This window comes from Tenrec ecaudatus, chromosome 10 (genome assembly GCF_050624435.1).
Source record: "Tenrec ecaudatus isolate mTenEca1 chromosome 10, mTenEca1.hap1, whole genome shotgun sequence".
NCBI classification, from domain to species: Eukaryota; Metazoa; Chordata; class Mammalia; order Afrosoricida; family Tenrecidae; genus Tenrec; species Tenrec ecaudatus.
Genome location: NC_134539.1, coordinates 119,944,041 through 119,961,698, shown reverse-complemented (window position 1 = coordinate 119,961,698; position 17,658 = coordinate 119,944,041). Strand labels below are relative to the sequence as shown.

The window sequence follows — 17,658 nt, the reverse complement described above, 5'->3', positions numbered from 1 at the left end:
CACACATAATATTAAATCTGCATTTTAACTAAATACTATGGAGAATAATTAGTTAATTTTAACTCATGATAGATTCTTGTGAGAAGGCATATTTGATTAAAATATCAGAAAATACTGTTTGCGCTTAAAACATATTATATTTTAGGCCAAATGGCAATGCAATATGTAGCTTAGTTTTCACTATTCATAAAATCCATGCAAGAAGAAATGTCACTGCCTTTCATATTGCATTATGTCTTACACTATATCCCGCTGCTAGTGTATGATCACATAAAAGCGCTCAAAACAATTTTCTTAACTGCTGAAAAAAATTCTTATTTTTTCACACTTGGATAATTCAAGAACGACTGAACAAATTTGCCCCAACTTTGTAAAAGACGACAGAGGAGTAAAAAATAACATTTTATAGAAAAACTTTCATACCAGAGGTTAATTCCCTGAAAATGTTACCAAAGACTGGAAACAATAATTTTGAACAGGGAAATTGTCCCTCCTTGTAATATTTATATAAATGAAAACACAGTGATTTTACACACACACACAAATTTAATAAGTATACATTTTTAAACACATGCAATCAAGCACCTACAAGTCAGTAGTGCTTGAGAGATGGGGCAGAGGATTAATTGGTTGATATGGAAATTAACCAAGTTGGCCTACTCTAGTTCCAGAGGATTTCCCCATTAATCATATGAACGAATGTTGAACTTTGATGCTCCAAGTTACACCTCATTCTCTGGTGTCATCCGTCCCTGTCCTGATGTTCATCATTGCCTCTAGTTGGAGCTGTAAAGTCCCCTGACATAGGACACTGTACACAGTCTTTTACTGTAAAACCTCTCAACATAAGACATGTACAAAAATGTTGGCAAGTACATCCTTTTGTTTAAAAGCTATCTCTAGGATTTCCTATTGAAGAAACAAAGGAGCCTTCCACAAACGTTGTTTTAGTATGCCAATGGATGCATTAGGATTTTCAAAGTCAATCAAGTTTATTGGGTCTGGCTTTGCTACCAATGAACATGGGTACAAATACTAACAAACCCAAAGAAAACATCTTCGCCCCAATAAAGATTAAAAAAAAAAAAGAAAAGAAAGAAAATGATTAGGGCAAAGAATGTACGGATGTGCTTTATACAATTGATGTATGTATATGTATATGTATGGATTGTGATAAGAGTTGTATGAGCCCCTAATAAAATGTAAAAAAACCAAATAAATAAATAAATAAATTAAAAAAAAAAAGAAATCATCTTCAACACCAATTGCTGTCAGTCAGAAGGAATTCAAAATACTCCAAAAGAACAGTATTAGAAATTCATTAGAGGTAATTTCATGGTAGGAAGATATGTCTTTCAAAATCAGTCTCAATATTTTTCTAATGGTGGATCCAACATTGGTTGTGAAGAATGTTTTATAAAAAAGATTTGCAGCCGAATATACTCACATAGAATAGGGTTGTTAAAGAAACACGTAATTTAAAATAAAACTATCTTACTAGATGTTACATAATTTTTACTGTATTTGTAAGTCCTATCTTGCTAGCCCCGAAAGAATTCAAAACTGGTTTTCTAAAGCCCTTGATAAAAAATAAGGCAAACACAAAACATAGATATTTATGTATAGTGAATGCTACACACACTTTTCTGCTGAGGATCTCAAAGCATTTATCAACATACTTTGATCTTCAAGGATAGACTGGTGGCAAGGACCATTACGCTCTCTTTATTAGCGGAACAATTCGTGTGCAGACCATGGTCCTATTTTTGAGATTTGCTTTCCCCAAAAGCTGTTTTAGAGCTCAGCTTTGGTATATGAATATACTTCTCTTCAAGATGTATGTAAAAGATTGACACTGACTCAATTTCTACACCCAGAATGAAATAAAAGCACACAGTAAAGTACATGTAAATTAGCTTCACATTCATTAAGCCACATTGTAGGCTTCAACCGAGCAAAACAATGTATAAAAATCTAATGACAAAGTAGGAAAATATGAGAGTTCTATGTTCGTGAGAAATAGTCCTTCCTTGATGTAAGTCTAAGCACACAGATTCTCTCCAGTCCCAGGAGCCCTCTGTGGTAAGTGTTTGGCTACTAACTGAAAGGTTGGCAGTTTGAACTCACCAGCCACTCCTCAGGAGAAAAATGTGGACGCTAGTGCTGGGAACCCCATGAGACAGTTCTGTTTTATAGGGAAAGTATGACTGGGCAATGACTTAGTGGCAAGAGGTGCTTCGTTTGATTTTGTGTTTAGGATGGAGTTCCTTGAGTCACAGAATTTCAGATCATAATGGGTCCTACTAAACTTCAAGCCCATGGTAAGACAGTGAGTCATGGTGGTGCTTTTTTTAAAATAAGAGGTTCCTTGATGTGTGTGTGTGGTGGGGGGTGGGGGGTGGGGGGGGAGTTGTCCCTGGAAGGAGCCCCAATGGCGCAGTGGTTCCGCAATAGGGTAACTGCAAGGTCAGCAGTTTGAAACCACCAACTCTCCAAGGTAGAAAAGACAGGGCTTTCTACTCCCATCAAGAGTTACAGTCTCAGAAACACACAGGAGCAGTTTTACCACGCCCTAATAGGGTTGTTAAGAGTCAGCATCCTTGTGTTGCTGTGTGTTTGGTTTGGGTTTCAGAGCTAGCTGGTGGCACTGTCGGGTAAGCATGAGATGATAACTGCAAGACTGGTTGTGAGTTCACCAGCTACTCCACAGAAGAAAGATGAGCCTGTCTGTTCTTGTACAGACTGACAAAGCCTCAGAAACCCTCGATGAATTGAAATAGACTTGATGGCACTAAGTTTGTGGTTTGGATTAAGAGGTCTAACTTTCAAAGTAGATCTGCTCATATAAACACAACTTTCTTTATCCACTAAATCTTTCTCTTTGGTACTTAAGAGATTTCAAAGATACAAGGAGAATTGTACAGATTTTTCAAGCTGATTGGTAGGTATAGGGTTATTTGTCATGTTTTCGATAAGTCTGAAATATATATGTGTATGTGTATACATCTCAAAGGAATGCTATGCTTTGGAGGTATCAGCCATCAGCACACTGCCAATAATCGACAATTAAACATGGGCATGTTGGTAGAGTTCAACAATTCTAGAACTGAATTCCTCATTCTCACCATCCTTATAATTTCTCTGAAGAACACAAAGCAAAACTAAATCCAAAATGCTGGCTAGCAGAATAGTCTTTCAACCTTAGCCTATAGACCTTTGGTCTTCCTTCAATCATCCTTCTCCCCAAAACATGGTTCCTGTGAAAGTGTGTACAGCCACAGTGTAGAGTCCGACAGAGCCTTACCCAAAGAAGTAAAACATGCACTTACATATTGTGAAGAATACTCTGCAAAGCGCACCACATCAGCTAAACGGGGAGGAGGGAAGAATACTTCACTACCAGACCCTAGAGGCCAGTTCCAGTGGTAGTTGCTGAGAAGGGAAACCCTGACACCTAGTGACCGTCTGAAAGATGAAGCCCAGAGGCAACGTATTCGCAGGTCGGGGTGTTGGTCTGGAGGTGGCTATCAAATAGCCCTCCAGTACGTGTCTCTTAGAAAAATTCTAAGGGGAAAAAATTAATACCATGCACTAATTTCAGTCTCTGGTTACCGATCCTTTTTCTGGTAGATGTACCTTTGTACCAAATTATCATAACTGGTTCTGGAGACAGCTCCTTTTCTGTTTTCTTTAAACACATACACACACATACACACACACACACACACACCTCTCTTTATTGTGAATTAGGTGGAGGTTTACAGAATAGATCAATTTTTCCTTTTGTTTTTTTAAGAGGTTTCTTGATATAATATTCACATATACATTTCCATGGTTAAATCACTTTTTGGGGGTTCAAGAAGTTACTTTTATTTATTCATTTATAAATCATTTTATCAGGGGTTCGTACAAGTCTTATCACAATACATACATACATACATATATTGTTGTCAAACACATTTGTACATCACCATTCTCAAAACAGTAAAAAGAGTTGTTACTTTCCTTATACCACTAGTAATGGGAAGGACATTCACCTTGTAAACTTTATGTCTGGAAGTGCTGAGAAAACAGGATAATTTCTACCCACCCTAAAGCTACTATAATAATTGCCTTTCTATCCTATCTTTCATCACTGCCCAGTTTAGAGATTCCGGACCTAGTTTACAAAGCTGTTATGAGGAAATAAAAAGAAACCACTAATAACTTGTTTTAGAACAAATAAGAACACAGCCTCAAGAAGGGTAGTGTTTTTTTCTTGGTCTGACCAGGCAAAGTTAAGTTGTTCTCTGTCAAGTCTGTCACAGCTCTTGGCCTGATCTTAGTCTGAGCCTTTTAATGATGGGATTTAGTGTGAAAAGCAGCTGTAAGGGATGTGAACTGTGACTCAATGTATTCCCACCTACAATTACATCTTCCATCAAGTGACCCAAACAGGTTAGCAAGGTGGCAGGAAAATGAAAACAATTCCTCCAAAATGAAGAAGTGCAGAACTGTTGGTTAGTTGCGTTTCTTCTGCATCTAGGCTCAACAGCGCACAATCATCTAGCTGTGTATTTACATTAAGTGCCAACACTGTAGGATCACAGCAAAGTAAAAATGAAATCAATGTAACCCAAGTTCCAATCACATTTTCCTAAATTTTCACATTGGAAACTAATTTTTTAAAAATCTGAAATAAAACAAAACAAAACCCCCTAGACAACTCTGAGGAGCTATTTGCAAGTAACATAGTTAACAGGCTTGGTCTGGGTCTTTCTTAATTCTTCCACTGTAAATTCATACTAAATGCAATGCCATTGAAATCTGACAATAAGAAAAATGTTTCTCCTAAATCTTCCGCCATGCATTAGTTATCTCTTCAGTCAAAGCTTCCCTTACTTGGAAGGGACGACTAGGAAAATAGAAAGAAGAAAGTACCTAGCACTGTATCAGCAAAGCTCTCTTTTTCCTGTCTAAAATACAGTCACCAATGTTCAGAATGCAGGGCACATCTCTGCTGAAACAGCCAATATTCTTCCTCAAATGGCAAACAAGTTACCGAAAACTAAATGGAACGGAATTGTTCCAAATCCCGGTCCCATCACCATTTTACCTATTTACTGTCCTAGAAAAAAAAATAGCAAGGAAAGCCTGCCCATCCATATAGCTGATGGTCTCATAAGTACAGGCTTTCTGCCTTTGATGGCGGGGGTAAACCTCTCAATTCACGGGAAAACTCTGTGGGAATCTGTTTTACCCTCTTCCTTATATCCATGTGCCAGCTTTGAAACCCAGAAACTCTAGTCCTCCACCCACCATGATGACCTGGTACAGCCATCACCTTCGGAGAAACACCACACTGTGAGATTTAGTGTCTACACAGCGTCTCCGCATTTCCTTTGAGCCCTGGCTCTCAGAACATTAACAGTGCAGTGTTTAGCCTTTTAAAATACAACTATGTTTCAAGGCGCTTTTCAGATGCCCATTCTCTCAGGGACAGGACAAATTTGTTCCACATCTCCTCAGCATGAGCTCTTTCCTTCTGCAAACCGTTCTTGGGGTAAGTAATATGTAGAGTCCCAGGCTTGTGACAAACTTGTCTCTTTGGCGAAAGAAAATTAAACTGCACTAGTGAAAGTTAACTTGCCCTGATAGAAAACTGGGCTCAGCATGAAGAAATACATCCTACTGACACCTCGTCAGCTCTGAGACGTTAAGTGTCCCTCAGAGTTCAGACTGGTCAGTCTCTTAGTGGACATGCTCCATTGTATGCTCATGCAATTGGTACGGAAGCTTGATGCTAATGCCCCACCTCATTCTTGTCCTGCAGCGCCCTCTAATCTAGCCAAGGCAAGTCAATGACTTCTCCAGACATCCCGGGCATTAGTCATGAACTGCTCACAAAAGAACATCAGTCTCACTCCTCCCCAGTTCAAAGACTCAGAAACAGCAAGCTAACACTCAGCCTCAAGCCTAGTGAATCATTTGAAGAAAAATAATAGAGAACAAAAAAACAGGCAACTAAGCAGGGCAAAGTATAGAGCCAGAAGAAATTGAGAACTGACAAAAAGCGAAAAGAAAAACCATTTCTGAAAAACAACAAGTTTTCTAGGTTTCAAGTTTTAGTAAACACTAGGCAAAAGAAAGTGTATAACCTGTATACTGAGATCACTCCTAACAACAATACTCCCACACAGCTGGTTAAGACATCTCTTTCAAAAAAACAACAACAAAAAACAGGCATCTCTTTTCTTCCAAGATTTGTTAGGTCTTAAAAGGGTTAAAAAAACTCAAACCTTTAATTTTTTTTATTCTGTGTGTGTGTGTGTGTGTGTGTGGGTGTGTGTGCACGCATGCGCGCACGTGTGTGTGGTCTTTGGGTACAAAGTCCCGTATAATAAGACTATTTGTATTCATACTGGCAGAGTAAACACTACATGTTCATGCCTAGGCAGCTCTGTGCCTGTAATTTCAGCAAGAACAGAGCTCTGTCCCTCTGGGACTTCACTATTCCCCCAGTCTCCGTTCACTCAAACACAGAATGAGAGCAGAGAGAAAGCAGGAGAGAAAGATCATGGCAAGAGGTTTCACATAGGACGGTAGCTAGCTTTCATGTGGCCAAAAATCTCATTTTGTGTTTTAATTACATTTAACTAATTTTTACTAAGCCCTTTCCCCCCCTCACCCACGTTCGCAAGGGTGCCCATTCCAATCCTGAAGATGATACTGGTTAATGATTCAGAATTTAAGACCAGCACAAAGAAGCTTTTCTTTGTTGTACTCCTTTAAGTCTGATACCCTCTATCTGGTCTGATGATTACACCCATCTGAATACCAAACCATTTACTGTTGGTATTTACCGGTACACTTACAGTCAAATTTGGGGGAAGAGAGAAAGAAAAGATACAGAAGAAAATGGGAGAAAAAACCAAACAAACAAATTCAGCATTGTCTACAATGGCTTAACCAGTCTGATACGATGAACACCCAAACAAGTGAAATGTGACTCCAAGGAGTGAGATTTATCTAAGGATCATAAGATTGAAACAAAAATCTCTTTCAAGTTTTGTTACTATTGCGTATTGGTGCAAATAGTTGAACACTTGACTGTGAGCTTCCAGGCTGGTAATTAGTGCCTGTCCAGAGGGGTCTTGGAAGACAAGTCAAACCTGATCACCCGCTTTGAAAGGAAGCAGCCAAGAAGCCCCTAAAGAGCAGCTCTACACTGCTCACACAGGGTCGCATGTGCCAAAGTCAACTTGACAGCAACTAACGAGAGCAACATGAAAAGACTCCAAGGACAGAAAACGAGTTGATGGATAATCATCAAAAGAGATGTCTCTGGATTGGAGATGTAGTTAGGTGAACATTAAACACTGTTATCATTTGATCTTCCTTTAAAAAAAGAGATGTCTCTGTTATTTTCTCTTGTGTTTAAATAACTTGTCCTCATTGAGCCCCTTTAAGAGCACTAGGTTCACAAGAGCAACAGATCAAGTGAATTGAGCATAGAAATATACCCTAAAATACATATTCACAGTGCAAATAAGCACCCAAATAAAGAAAACAACAAAGCAAAAAAATTATTATATAAAATTTCAAACATATAGAGCAACCAGTATGTACCCACGTACCTATCACTGGGCATCAACCCACGACCCAACTTGTTTCATCTATATCCCTATAGAAAACCAAACCAAACTCGGTGTCATTGAATCAGTAGTGACTCATAGCAACCCCACTGAGTCTATGAGTTCTACTCAGAGAGTAGAACTGCCCGTGAGTTTCCAAGACTATAACTGTTTATGGGAGTAAAAAGTCCTGCCTTTCTCCTGAGGAGCAGCTGATGGTTTTGAACTGCCAACCTGTGGATCATAGCCTAATATGTACCCACTTACACCCCAAATCAAAAACCAAACTCAGTCATCAGTTCAATGCTGACTCACAGCAAACCCTTATAGGCTTTCTGAAACTGTAACTTCCCCGGAGTAAAAAGCTCAAACTTTAGGGGCTGCTGGTGGTTTTGAACTGCAGACCATAGGGATCTCAGCACAACATGTAACCACACCACCACCAGAGCTCCTATATCGCTGTAATAGTCCCCACAGTTCGAAACAAATCATAGACAGCAGATCATTTAGTTTGTAAATCTTTTTATATTATTCAGTTTTTATAAAGCAAAATTTTAATACTATTATCATATATGAAAAAAAACAAAACACTATTAATAATTAAATAGATAACTATTCCCCAATATCCAATTGATATTATTTCTCTTTTTAAGGAATTCTACCAGCAAGACTACCATGTGGCCTGTGCTACTTCGGTCTTAATAAATACTGTTTTGTATCCATTTCCATAGAAAGTAGGGACTGGTAAACACAGAGACAAAAAAAGGAGTGGGGAGGATTCAACTACTTGCCTCATTTCCTCCTGGAAGCCTGTTCATGTGCACCAGCTGACCTTGATCGTCCAATACCAGCTCAGTATATGTCAGCATGTCAGAAGGCAGTGGTGGTGGTGGAAGGAATGCTTGAGTAGACATAGATTCCCAGAGTTTGATCAGGGACTAATTGAGGGAAGATGTTGATTAATCAGTTCAATTAACATTTCAATATTGACAACAATAAAGATTGGGCCAATCTGGTTGTCGCTACCCACCCCAGTCCCCCACCCCCACCCCTACCCCCAAAGTGTTCTGCTTAAAATCTAAGTATTAAACTAAGTTATCAAGATCCTGTACTCATTTTATTCTTGCTAGAAATAGGCATGTTTCTAACAAAGTGAAGTTATTGAACAATTCCAAGTCAGCACGAGAGCCATGATAAACACAATAGACCTAACTATGTCCTAGGCATTTAAAAAAAACAAAACAAGTAGGTGACATCAACACCTGCTAAAGAAAAAAATCTAGAGAAACTTGGCAAGAAGAGTGACAGGAAGTGAGTGCAAGACAGAGAAAATATAGGAAGTCAAGATCAAAACTTCCACTAGAAGGTCAGAGGAAGCGTCCTCCTCCTAATATCTTTTCATAACTATAGGCTCACACATAGGAATGACTTTATATAAATGAACAGAAACATTCAGTCCCAATTTGAGAAAACATGGCACATTCCACCTTAAAAGCATTATGGTTTCTGTCTCAACAACATATAAACAAATCGCTGCTGACATGTAACTGGTTCAGTTCCTTTTTTGCTTTTGTTAAAGCAATGTTTAAAGTTCAAATGACTCGTGTGTACCTACCTGTCTTAGTCATCGTGTTTAGGTTTATCAGACAGGAAGTTCACACAGAACGGAATTTTCTATTCTAACAATGGCATTAGGGAACAAACAGAACAATACTATGATGATTAAAAAAATAAGAAATGAAAGGTACTATCTTTCAAGAGGTGGAACTTGTATGTAAACAAATAGTTATACAAAAGGAATTTATTCTATTTATGATTAATACGGGAATTATAGACTATATAATGCTACATGTATTGCTTTATTCAAATTCAAATGTGGTAATATTGGTGAATGCTTACTAGATTTAGAAAAATCCTACATTCCTAAATTGTTTCATTGAACCAAATTCAGTATTCTTTTGATACCTTACTCTTTATGTGCTACGTCCTTTTGCTTTTATAGACTTTTCGTGCCTCCTAGTGATGGAAGAAAGGTCTGCAGCATCGGGGGTTCACCATAGAGATCACAGAAAGGCCTGGTCATCCAGAGGATAAGACTCGTAATGACATATTTTCTCATGCTAGTTTTTTTTCCTGTTCTATCATCTACAAAAGAACTTATACTTTTAACTGTACCATGAACATGTGTATATGTTATTACTTTGATTTTTATATTCTCATAGGCTAGTAGCTAGGAACCTGGGTTATCTTGGAGAACAGAAAAATAATAATGGGTTCTTATTGCTTTTTCTCATAATGTGAAAGTCTAGGAAATTTATACCTTAATATAACTCCTCAAATAGGTCACTGTAGACTATCACCACAGACATGTAGCCTCAGTTTATTCTCTTCAATGGAGGCGTGTATTCTCACCCTAACTCTCATTAATCCATAAAGAACCATTTAAGACCTGAGTTAGTGGTCTACAAAACCCACACTAAGAATGAAATGATACTAGAATCGAGATTATTTTCTGCCCTTTGGAAACAGCCCCTTTATGCATTTCATCAGACGGACACTAAGGAAAACCTTGCCTCCCTGGAATGTGCCAGAAGCCCCTAAGAAGTTAGCCATCATTACCTGCCGAAACATCTCTGGGATATCATAAATGTACGTTGTCCCTAAGGATTGTGCCTGGAACCTCTTCGATTGAAGTAGGTCTTTGGTCACATATGGAGTGTTGATTAACATTCCATGCAGTGGTCCCTGTTTGTCTCCATATGCTTGAAACATGATCTGCAGGAAAATAAGAAAATGACATGAGAGTTAAGTGACGGGTAAAAAGAGGCAGACTGCTATCGAGAGATCTCTTTTCTTGAAAGAGATTTTCGGTGGTGGACAGCATAGCTACTAGGGAATTCCTCTTAACATTCTGTACTTGGTCCTCTCACCTCTCTATAAATCAATAAACGAAAAAAGTATGAACCTAACCATACACCATAGCAGCTCTTACTTTTTAATTAGTTAAAATCAACAAAAAACACACCATCTATTTCACTTCTCAAGGATTGACTGACTGACATCACTTGCCTTTTAATGTGACAGTGAATCCCATGTACTCAGAAACAAAGTATGTCCGCTAACCAGGCTGGACAGCCCTGCTATTTAACCTGAGGAATAGCTACGCCCTGAGAGATAATTCTGTTCTTTGCCCAATGGTAGGAAGCCAGTCAAGATGCTAGCATACTATCTGAATCTATTTCATTAGAATGTGCTTTCATAAACATTGTAAGTCACACACAAAGCTTCAACAGTTTTTAAAAGGGAGTATCGTCCAACCATCCATCTAGTTAGTGAATTCTTGTTAACTTACAAAACATAGCTTTTAGTTATAGGAATGTATTTTTTCCTTACAATATACTATAGCTTCAACTACAGAACAGCTCCTGAAATATCTTTCACATAGTGAAATCACATCGGTTTTTAATCATTTTAACTCAAATATTTCTAGAAGAGAACTTCATATTCCATGTATTTAGTTTTATTTGCTTATGAATATTTATAAACGATGCTATTATTTCAATTCAATTAATATTTATTGAGTGCCCAGAGGTTCTATGACACTAAACTAGGCACTTTACGTATGAATACATAAAATATAGATTCCCAGTGCAGTGAATGCACATGGAGATTAGGACAGAATAGACAGAGTCACTTATCTACCTGGGTCTAAAAACTATAATCATAAGTTTACCATTAATGAATAGACTCAAAAACCTGATATACAGACACAAAATTAAGTATTTTCTTAAACTGTGGGCACAGTTCCCTTTGTCCAGTTGATGAAGTGACTCTGTGGCCTGTTTAGCACAGAGAGTAGAGTGTTTTCTTCTGACTTGTCACTCACGGCCCAAGCCAGGCAAAGCTGGTCTAGCACGGCATGAAGTGCTACTGCGCCCCCACCAGTCCTCTTCCACAGGACCACTGGGGAAAAGTTTCACCATGCGGGAGGGGGAAGTATGACTGGCTTCAGGATGTGAGAAGAGGAAATACTAATGTTTTAATGTTCAGTAAGGCCAGGGTGTTGGAATAGCAAAACTGGACTAAAAAGAGACAAGCTGAATCCAAATAAGAAAAGTAAAATTAGCAGGCTCTTGGGGCTGCATTCCTGTCTAAGAAGAAAAATAAGACCTGTGGGTTTTGCCAAATTCTAGAATGAAGTGATGCTGGTCATACATAACCACGTGCACTGAGAAAGGGGACTGGATAAAGCCATGTAGGTACAATATCCACATATTGGTAGTTGCGATTTAAATGGTACACTGTGCTTGCTTTTAATTTTCTTATAAAGTCAATAATGTATCTATTATGACCTAACAATTACATTCCTACGCATTTACTGAAGAGAAATGAAAGCACAACCAAAGATTTGTAAATAAAGTCTAAACTATCATCAATACCTAAATGCATATAAAAATTATAATATATCCATATAATGGAATTCTACTTGGCAATGAAAAGGAATAAATCATTAATCCATGCAACATGGTTGAATCTCAAAAACATTATGCAGAGCAAAAGAAGCCAGATCGAAAATAGTACATTTTGTGGATTCAGTCAAATTCTAGGGCAAAAAAATACTAATCTACAGTGACAGAAAGCAGATTACTGGTCACTATCAGTCAATATTTTCTGTCTGGGTTCTTTTGCTCTGGGCTGTGGGGTAATTGAGCCCTGATGGCTGCTAACGGAAAGGCCAGCTGTTCAAATCCACCAGCCACCCTGTGGAAGAAAGATGTGGTATTTTGCTTCTGTAAAAATTCACAGATTTGGAAAGTCTACACTGTACTACACTGTCCTAGTGTGTCACTAGGGGTCTGAGAGGGGTAGTCTATGGGTTTTTAAATTTAGGGCTGGTGTTGGTGCCTAAATTTCTTAACACAAAGAAAATGTTTTTTTAACCACAAAGACAGACCTTTTTGGGGTGAGGAAAACGTTATCTATCACGATTATGGTGTGATTACACGGTTGTACATAGTTGTCAGAATGCACTGAACTGTACAAATAAAATGGGTGTATATTATATGCAAATTAAACCTTAATAAAAGTTATTTAAATATGTCTGTTTGCCTGCAGGATATTGGAAATCAATTGAATGCAATGGATTACCCAAATCTCTTCTCTATACTCTGACTACCTGACATCAGTGTCCATTACAGCCATTACCACCCAAGACCATAAAAGGAAAATGAAACAAAGTAAAACGCAATCAAGTTAACCTTGCTCCTTATTGGCAGAATAAATGAATGTTCTGGAGCAAGAAGTTGGTAATAATCACAGCCTCTGAAGGACCTATGAATTTCAGCTACTGATGTTAACATAGGTTCGCATCTCCTACCAGAGGTCCACCTCCTACCATCATGAACACATTAATTAAAAATTAGTAAACAATATGTTTTACAAGTGCATGAGAATATGCATGTTATGTATCAAATGCCTTTCACCAGATGCCATCAAAAAGGATTCCCTGATCCATATATATAGTTGCTCCCTTGCAATTCAACTGATATGATGATGATACTTACCATACCATAGAGAGAGAATCTATTTCTCTACTTCCATCAACCCTGTGTGACGTAAATTTGTTGAGGGAAGAGAGTGTTTTGATATCTAAAGTGCTTGACACACTATAAATGATCAATACATATTAAACTGATGAACAAATGAAGCAGTGGTACACATGGTTCGGCATTATCTTAAACTCCTATAACTGACTGAAGCAAACAAAAGGAAGAGCAAGTTGACTATAAGCATTAGGCCCCAGAGGTAGGCTAGGAGGCTGCTCCTTTTATAAGTTCCTTCTTCCAGTCATGGGTACACACAGGCTAGTTCATCTGCAGCAGTGGCCCCCGAACTCTCTCTACCAGAGAGCCTGAGGGAGAACTTGCTTCTTTCAGGGCTTGTTAAATATTCAGGACTCACAGTAAAAGGAGTTCTCCCCTAAGAGGAAGCTGCCTCACTCTTTCAGATGCTTACTGAGTAGATATTTAGTGTGGACACAGAACCAAAGTCTGATTGAAAGGGTCTGAGCCTTTCATGCCCTTGTGTCACTACTAGCCAGCATGGGGGGAAATCTGAGAGTTTTCTAGTAAAAAGAAGGGGGGAGGGAAAAGTCATTACGAAGAACAAACATATTTATCAAAAACATTAAAATCTCATGTGGCCGTCTTATTTTTCACACGAATAGACCTGCCTTGAAGCCATTGTAGAAGTTAATTAAAAACATCCCTGCCCATAAAAAGCTTAGGCTGAAAATGTCTTTAAGGTTGTCCTGAAATACATCAAATATAGCAAAAATTATTGAATACTTTTTCTCTGGCTCACCACCTCCTCATGCTTGTGCACAGTTTTAACTATTCACTTCTCATGGGATAGGTTTCTCTAGGCATCTAATTGGGACTCAAAGCACAAAAAGAAAGGCCACTCTGACAACTGTCTATCCTCAGATTTTTCAAATTCATCTTCAAAAGACTGTCTGCAAACTCCCACCCCTAAGAAAAGGGCTTTGCCTATCTCTGCTCCTGGATTTAATCAGGCACAGATAGAAACAGAGGTCACATAAGGTGTTCCTGGCACCCAGTAGAGAGCAGACTGAGATAGGCCTTACTTACTATGTATACTGGAGCAAGTGTAACCTGTAATCAGAAGGATGGCACTTTCCAAGTTCAAACCAAAGACCTAAAATAACCACCCAGTTTGTAAAAAGACATGAGCATTTGTGAAACAACCTAAATCTAGTATCATGGAAAACAGACCAAAGGCAGATCAAAAGGCATTCTGGGAGCTCCAGTGGCGCAATTCGTTAGTGCGCGGTATTTAAACAAAAGGCATTCTGTTATTATAGAATCCATCTACTAAAAGATCCCCCCTTTCTTTCCATATTTCTAACTAAGGAAGGAAATAAAAGGGTGGGGGTTGTTAAAAGTTTGCATCTTTGCTTTTTTGTAGACAGATATTAATACTTAATCTCTTTGAAGGAAACGTGACAATCTTTAGTAAGGCTTAGGTGAACTTTCTGGAAAGTTATAAATGAATTAACAATGAGTAAATATGAAAATATGATAAAGTCACTTCTTATTTTGAGCTAGCTGTTATATGACACCTAAAACACTGTACTATGCCGAGATTTCCCGTCTTTATAACACATTAAAGACCGGATTTTTTTTTTTTACTAACTTACCCAAGGGGCCATGTCCTTTTTCGGCTGTTAGGTTATTTTTGCATTAAACCATAAATGGGTTTACATCTCATCAAACTTTTATCATAGTTATTTATAACTTTCAAGTTTTTGAATATAAAACATCTCACATTATGAAACAATATTTTGCAATGTACGTAGAACATTATTTTATGAAGTTATAAACTTCTTGTAAAAATAATCAACATACTCCATATTACTTTGAAAAATTAGAAGAATTAGGGCTAAGAATTTCTTCATGTCTTTTTGTGTAAGGGGAGACCACTTGAGTGATTTAGGTGATGTTTTACATTTCACTGAGGTTTGATCGTAAGTGAAACACTCCTTGCAAAACAATTCAAACACATAGTAACCATTTGATTTAACCAAAATGCACTAAAATGCTAAATAAACAAAAAGAACATGAAGACAATCGAGTTTGATACATTCACTACTGATGTAAAGACCTAAATAGATGAAGTAGTTAAAACATATCCAAGCAGATGCCACCTGAAGACAGCGTGTAGAAATTACGAGTTATCTAGTGATCGGTCCGTAACAGATGGTGTGTGAAACACGAGTAAACCCGGGTCCTTCCACAATTTAAGATCACAGTAAGCAGCATATTCTATAATTCTCCTTTCCTTACTTACCATAGTGTAGTGTAGTGAGTTTGAAAGCAGAATAAAGGATGAGTCACATCAGAGAAGAACACACTGTTGAACTGGCCTAAGAGTCCTCCGAAAGAGCCCTAACTGTCAGAAATACCTTTTGAGCCACGGTCACCTAGCATCTGTTAGTGCTCAACAACAGGTAAGAAAAGGTAGAGGATTTCATAACATCCATGATTAAGAGCATCTAAAAACCAAACCCACTGCCATCAAGTCAATTCCATGTACAGGGCTTCTGCGGCAATGAATCTTTATAGGAACAGACAGCCTCATCTTTTTCTCACCTGAGGAGGAGCTGGTGGGTTTGAGCTGCCAACTCTGCAGTTAGCAATAAAAGGCTTACCTGATAGGCAAATGAAATTTTTCCAATTCATACAACCATCTAAGCGGATAAGAGAAGAAATGCACTGGGCAAATCAATGGAATTTACAAGTCTGAATCTTCCATTCCAAAGACAAATGACTTAATCGTGGAAAAATAACTTAATTGTGGGACCAAAGTCTGAGGTGTCTGTCTGACCACTGTACCTGTGCTGTCCTGGAGTCAGTCACTTCCTTGTACAGGCTGATGTCCAAGTAATAGCCAGACTCGTTTGTCAGGAAGAGGCGAATGGGAATTGCTTTTCCAGTTGGTGTCAGACGAATGTTGATTTTCAGTTCTGCCTGGAGGACGCGCAATTTCCATAGCCGACTTCCATAGCGCATTACCATGCTCCGCACAGATTCTTCAATCTGACACAGACACATCACCAAACACAAAACTTAAATACTCTGTAACCAGGACCTGTTTTGGGACTGCCTATTTTAGGGAAAAGGAATCAGGTTCTAAAGATATATGCTATACACAGTCCTTACAAAAAGTGGTCAGGTAGCTTTTTCCCAAGCCCACTTGAGCCTGGAACAAGTCCTGGAAGAGTTCATGTTGGTCTGGCATTTGAGAGGTGTTCTCTGGCTCACATCACAATTTCTTCCCTTTTTCCCAATTATATTCACACTCAGGTTTATATCCAAGATCCACAATACCTAAAATTACAAGCCCTGGGACTTAAGGGAAAGCCCCAAATAAGAATAAAATCTCTAGTTAAACAGCTATTAAGTAGCATTTATATGCATAATAACAATGTTTCATTGCACTTAGAGGGCCTTAAATCAACATAGCAATTACCACCATGTGCTTTTTCCATACAATTTTATTAAACTTTGTAATGTATGCCTCTTAGTAAATTGCAAAAATTAACGAAAGGCAATATTTAGGTGGTGCTAGCAAGTTCTTTAGAAGAGAGTCTGAAGTTTGGTCATTTTCAAGTCTGACTGAGATTTGGGACGATGAAAAAGATGCTCTTTTAAGTTTTATGTCAAGGTAACCTGACACTCCCAGGTTAAGCTTCTAAGAGTATTTTACCTAATAGGCTTTAGACACGTTGTTTCCTTATTCACATATTAAAGTAAAGCTCCCCTCCTCTCACTGCATCACACCCCACCAAACAATACAGCGGCAGGCTGATAAAGGTTTAAAAAAATTATGAAATCTTTCTAAAATGCTTTATTAACAAAATTTTAAAAGCATAAGATCAGGCCTACAACTGATTTTAAGAAAGGAAGACAAAAAAGAAAAAAGAAAGGAAGGCAAAGGCCCTTCTATGCCAAACTCCAGAATATTACAGAGAATATCCCCCCGCCAAAGTTTAAGGGAACAGAAACACAGCAGTCTGCCTTGATTACACCTGGGATAAAAGGTCAAGTGCAGACACACCTTGCTTGCTTTCTTTAAATGACACAGAATACATTTGAGAATATAACAGCAGTGAAGAAAGACACACAGTACTTGTGAAATTCCTATCAACCACATTCTCTGTGAAAAAAGGCTAGAGAGAAATAAATTATGCATAGTAGAGAGGTACTTTCCCTTGCCACAGTCAGCTGGCAACTAGCATGGAGTTTACTGAAGCAGTAATATACTCAGTGGTCCTCACGTGAACTAGAACAGGCCATATAATTTTGCCAAAATGCCTCAAAACCACCAAATATGTATTCTTGGTAAGAAATTCTAGGGCACTATCATAGCAAAATCATAAAACAGGCACTCATGGAAGAAATTAGGTTGTGTACGTTTTTAGATTGCCTATAAATAACCAGTATGATATCACAGAACCACCTTC

At 38.2% G+C, this 17,658-nt stretch overlaps 1 protein-coding gene across 7 annotated transcripts in view; it reads right to left on the bottom strand.

Moving 5' to 3' along the window:
• The window catches only part of ACACA (acetyl-CoA carboxylase alpha), a 318,090-nt gene that overhangs the window by 79,643 nt on the left and 220,789 nt on the right, over positions 1 to 17,658 (bottom strand). For all 7 annotated transcript variants that reach the window (XM_075561440.1, XM_075561439.1, XM_075561438.1 and 4 more), the window contains 3 exons: positions 16,028 to 16,231; positions 10,233 to 10,388; positions 8,405 to 8,551 (listed from right to left, as the gene is read on the bottom strand). In XM_075561440.1, the coding sequence (XP_075417555.1) occupies positions 8,405 to 8,551; positions 10,233 to 10,388; positions 16,028 to 16,231 (507 nt within the window). The remainder of the gene's footprint in view (positions 1 to 8,404; positions 8,552 to 10,232; positions 10,389 to 16,027; positions 16,232 to 17,658) is intronic.